The sequence below is a fragment of the Gavia stellata genome, chromosome 5 (assembly GCF_030936135.1).
Source record: "Gavia stellata isolate bGavSte3 chromosome 5, bGavSte3.hap2, whole genome shotgun sequence".
NCBI lineage: Eukaryota > Metazoa > Chordata > Aves > Gaviiformes > Gaviidae > Gavia > Gavia stellata.
Window position 1 is genome coordinate 42,634,578 of NC_082598.1, and position 5,457 is coordinate 42,640,034.

Here is a 5,457-nt window from a genome sequence, read left to right on the forward strand (position 1 = left end):
GCATCTTTTTCCAGTAAGAATAAGGGCTGTGATAACATTAGCGTTTAGACAAGACACTGAGCTGATGATTGTGAAATGCATTAATGGATGTGTCACTATTTTAAAAGAGCACATCTAATGGATTGTTTATACATGCCATCTCATTGTACTTATTTATTTATTTCATAGGATATTTTAAACATAAAATTGCACGGATCAAAGTAGAACTCTCCTGTGACCTCCTCACCTCAAAGGCCTGCGTTCAACAGAACCAATCCCAGTTCCCAGCCAGTTGCATATACCACTGAAGGAAAATGAACATACTGAACAGTCACCACTTTTTGTACTTTCTGCCTACCACACACCTTGTCATCTTATTAGCAGCTTTGACAACTGCTGAGGATGTGACTAATAGCACTTCCAACCACACCGACATGAACACGGGATCTGCGCCTGTGGTGATCTCCCACATTGACCATATTATAGTCAAGGAGGGGAGTAGTGCCTTGATCGACTGCAATGTCCAAGGTAGTCCTAGTCCACATTACAGATGGTACAATTCCAACGGCCGCCTGCTCCAAGAGGAAGAGAGTAAAGGTAAGATCTTAGTATTCTCACTGATATAGGCTGTCCAGAGCCACTTCTGATTTCAGCAGGTTGACCAATAACCTGAATTTAATGGCCTGACTGTGGTGTTTTCCTGTGTGAAAATATATGAAAGCCCGGTGGCAGCCATAAATTTGTTGTGCACACCTTGGAAGAAAACAATAACGTTTTTATAATGTGTTATTTATAGCAACACATAGCAAGAAGCTGAAGCACTTAACAGGAGGTTTAGACAGGCTTATTTTCATTGGAAGACTTCAGGTTTGATCCTATTTCCCATTCTGTCCTCTTTTATTCATCTCTGGCACCAAAAAAGACTAAAAAGCTATTTTCCAACTCAAGGGAGGATTCTCTTGACATATGAGAATAGTTTGCTGGCATGAATTCAACACAGCTAACTTCCTGATATGCCTCCTGTCTTTATGTGTAGTGCCATGGGAGTGTGAGAAACAGGACATGCCCTGAATGACCAACAGAAAAACCTATATAGGGCAGCAGTCAGAAGGACAAGCAAAGTTTGATCCTTCTTGGCTTTAGCTAAGACTTCAATTGCATTTGCCAGAGACCTTAATTACACATGAGCTTGTTTTCCTTAAATGGAAGGTTTGGGCGATAATCCTGGTTATACTTCCAGGGAGCCTTTGTGGGGTGGGGTGGAAGGTGTTTTGCTCATGTAATCCTTCCATACCGACTGCTTTGTTCACAGCATGATGAAATAAACTCATAGTTTTTCATACTAAATGCAAGATAGCTTGCCTAACTAATAGCTGACCTGGGGGAGAACTGTGCTGTGACAGGAGTAATGATTGACTCAGCTGGATGTGCAACAGCATAGTGTATCTGTAAAAGCTTACTGCATAACTGGTTATATTTTACATTACAGTATTTTATCATTTTCTGAGTAAAGCTAGAGAAAGGAACTACTTGAGCTCGTAAGCAGACTTTCAGATACAATTTGTGCAGTCATGGCAACATACTGTGATTAGTGCACTAGAGTCTTTTACTGAGGCTAACTAACAGAAATTTTCCCCTTTAGTTAGGCATCTAACTGTAGGTCTTTGTATAGTTAACTGAGAGACATAGCTACTAACAAAAACATTCAGGTAGGTGAGCAAAAACTTTGACCAAGTCAGTAAAAATTGCAGATGTAGTATTAAGACAACATCACTTTAACGTAGACTTCCAACAGTGCACTTCCTCAAGAAAACTGACTGTCTTCCTGTCAGAAATGTTTCCTACCACAAGAACTTTCTTTACTGTGTATATAGTTATGTTGAGTATGGCATTGAACTGTTATCAAAACCCAGCAATGATACCTTTTCTAATCATTGTTTTCTCATTAAGCTTATACTATCTGCCAGGATCCAATGGCACAGACCCAGTCATTGAGTCACAGTTCAATGCCATTATGTCATTTATAACAGCTGGAGCCTGAATATATCAGCAAGGCGTCTTGTCAGTTTACAATTAATAAAGACCTACTTTGCCAACACTGCAATTCAAGGAAATACTGAGCAGCCAATACTTTGCATTTTTTTCTTATTCTAGAGGTGAAGAAAGAAGTGTCATCTGTTACAGATGCTGACATTTCCTCTGTAAGGGAGTTTTCCTCTGAATTTTCCTAACTTTAGCAGATTGGGGTGATTTTTTTATGTGAAGGTCTGCTTTAGACTGAGCTTTTTTTTTATGCTGTATTTTTTAATTTCAGGCAAAGTGATTCAGCTGTTTTCAAGAATTAAGCTAGGGCAAAAAATAGTGTTTCAGCTAAGTTAAAAATTCTAAGTAAGAGGATAAAAAGATATAATTAAGAACCGCTCATACAGGAACTGAGGCAGGGACCTTGTGGGAATACTTTCTACATAGGCTTCTACTGGAGATAATGTAAAAAGACAATGTGGATAAGCCATGTTTAATTAGAAAAACTTTCAAAATGGTAAAAGCCCATAACTACTCTGAATTAAAGGGTTTTTTTGACTAATGAGTTTCAGAATTGCCCAGATTCTTCCTTGAAAGAAATAAAGTAAAAAAATAGAGTAATCTTTTGAACAACGAAAGAACTTCTATGAAAAGGATAAAATAAAAGTAGAATCAAGGTATACATGAATCTGTGGCAGGACTGCAATCCTTGCCTTGTGATTTACATGCACTGTGCAGGAGTTTTGTGCTGGTTTAGTCCTCTAATCACAGATTCTCTGTCTTTGCTCAGCTGCCTTAATAGACTTAAATTGCAGCTGGGTAGTTTAGGTTTAAGGAAAAACAACTTTCTGATAGTAAAAACAGGTAAACACCTGAAACTCCTTGCTGTGGAAGGTTATTGAAATTCCATTACTGCCGTCAACAGATACCTGTCAGGAATGGCTTGGGATTGTGTTACAGAGAATGAAAACAGTTGAGTCTGCCTCTAAGCAGCAGTATATATTAGATGATCTTGTTGGCTTACATCAGTCCATGTCATTGTGTTACAAGGAAATCTTCTGTATGACATCTCCCTGTATGAAGTGTTCAGAAGGCACAGAGGCACTCCTACATTTTCTGGCTATTCTCTCCACCGTGTGAACACTTCCAGGGTTGGGTTTACATGAAGAAAAGAATTGACACCAGGCTTTTCTATTGGAGTTGAATCATGTTTTTTATAGCAAAGTTGCAATTCAGTAAGTCGTATCACACCAAATAAGGCAAAAAGTACACATCCTCAGCTCTTAAATGGTAGTGATATTTGAATAAAACTGAAGCTTACTTGAGGAACTAAAAATCTAATTCGTTATCAATATATAAGGGCAAACACAATAACTAGCTGAATCTTGCATGACTTGAACAGTGATAGGAGCGCTGGGTTTTAACATGTTGTTTCAAATTCAGTTTAATAGCTAAATTGTTCTGCTGTGCCAGGTTCAAAGGATATGAAATGTACATGTACGGTTGTGTGTAGTAACCAAAGATATCAATTATATTACACTGATAGAAATGTAAAAGTAAAAGAAGGTCCACCGTGGTGTGTAGAAGTTCGCACTGGCAGACAAGATGTTCTCTTTAGTTGGTCATGGTGGTTTTCTTTCCCATCCATCTTACTGTCCTATTTCCCTTTTTTAAAATCATAATTCAAAATTAAATTCTGAACACCTCAGAGGCAGGCAGTGTAGTACATGATGGCTGAAATTTTACTTTTTTAAAAGTTTACATTAACAGAATTATATGAGATACTGTAACAAAACACCAAAAATAACCCAACTGTAAGAAAATGTGTTGTCAGGGAACAAAACAAGGAGGGCTTAGTAGGTTTTTCCGCCTCACAATCCCATTGTTACTGTTCTTTAAGGAAGTGTGGCATGTGTTTGGGAGGCTCTCTGGGGTAAGTAGTCATATCTTTGTAAGTTAACTGACCGTAAGATTGTGATAGATGTTCCGCATATTAACTGATTTTTTTAATGAGACTTTTAGGGCATGATCCAATTATTCACAGTTGATGTCAGGGATTTGATAGTAACACAGCTAGGGTCTCAGGGACAGATAGACCTTTGTGATGGTAAATACTGTGTATTCTTGTGAGCATTATTTCCTTCTTCCAAAATCTGAAGCCAGTCTGACAAAGCTGATGTTTAAGACTATACTGATCATGTGAACAAAATACTTCTAACTAAGTTGCTCTGTCTCCTCTCCAGCAGGAAAATGGTGGTTTCTTGACAATGGGCTACTAAACATTACCAGCGTGTCTTTTGAAGACAGAGGTAAATACACGTGTGTCGCATCTAATATGTATGGCAGTGTTAACAATACTGTGACACTGAGGGTTGTTTTTACCTCTGGAGATATGGGAATCTATTACATGATCGTCTGCCTTGTAGCTTTTACCATTGTTATGATACTGAACATTACTCGGTTATGTATGATGAGCAGTCATCTGAAAAAAACAGAGAAAGCAATCAATGAATTCTTTAGAACAGAAGGGGCAGAGAAACTCCAGAAAGCCTTTGAGATTGCAAAGCGTATCCCAATTATCACTTCAGCCAAAACGCTCGAGCTTGCCAAAGTAACCCAGTTCAAGACCATGGAATTTGCTCGCTATATTGAAGAGCTTGCTCGGAGCGTACCTTTGCCACCTCTCATCATGAACTGCAGGACTATAATGGAAGAAATTATGGAGGTTGTCGGTCTGGAGGAGCAAGGACAGAATTTTGTACGGCAGACAGCAGAAGGCCAGGAAACCACTGAAACAGATGAGCTGTATATGATCCCGAATGCTTTGAAGCGCAGTGACTCTCCCACAGCGGACTCTGATGCATCATCACTGCACGAACCACCTCAACAGATTGCAATAAAAGTGTCAGTTCACCCATTGTCCAAAAAGGACTGTATGGACGGTCAGTCGCAAGAAAGCGTGCAGTTGGACACCAAGGAAGAAGACACTCCTCAAACACCAGCACTTCCTGCAGAGCCCCCTCCTGAGCCTTCTGCTGAACTCAGTTCTGATGACACAGCATTGGCAAATGACAAAAATACATGCATTATATATGAAAGCCATGTATAATAGTTACTCCTGAATCTATGCATAGCAGGAAAATCAGGTGGAGCTCTTTTAAAAATACATATTGTACTTGCCGCTAAGCCTTACCTGGAGACTATCATAGCAAAAGCATGTATGTGGATTATTTGGCACTTTCTTCTCAGTTTGACTTTAGTTTACCATGATGTATGGCAGAGTAATTGCTATTACATTAATATTAATTGCTCTTTTTGATTAGGAGTATTTCCAAGAAACATTTACCTCAGCATTTTCTAGGTTTGAGTCACCTGTAGTGGCTGCCTGGAACTCATGGGTAGTCTTTGATGTAGGACACTTGAACTTACTAAACATAAAACTGGTTTTAATTTTCG

General features: G+C 38.9%; 1 protein-coding gene across 1 annotated transcript; it reads left to right on the forward strand.

Annotated features, from left to right (window-relative positions):
• The first annotated feature begins 293 nt into the window (after positions 1-293).
• MFAP3L (microfibril associated protein 3 like) lies at positions 294-5,110 on the forward strand. Its single transcript, XM_009817770.1, has 2 exons — positions 294-576; positions 4,248-5,110. Exons 1-2 carry the CDS (start codon positions 294-296, stop codon positions 5,108-5,110), a joined length of 1,146 nt encoding a protein of 381 aa, XP_009816072.1.
• Positions 5,111-5,457: the final 347 nt, after the last annotated feature.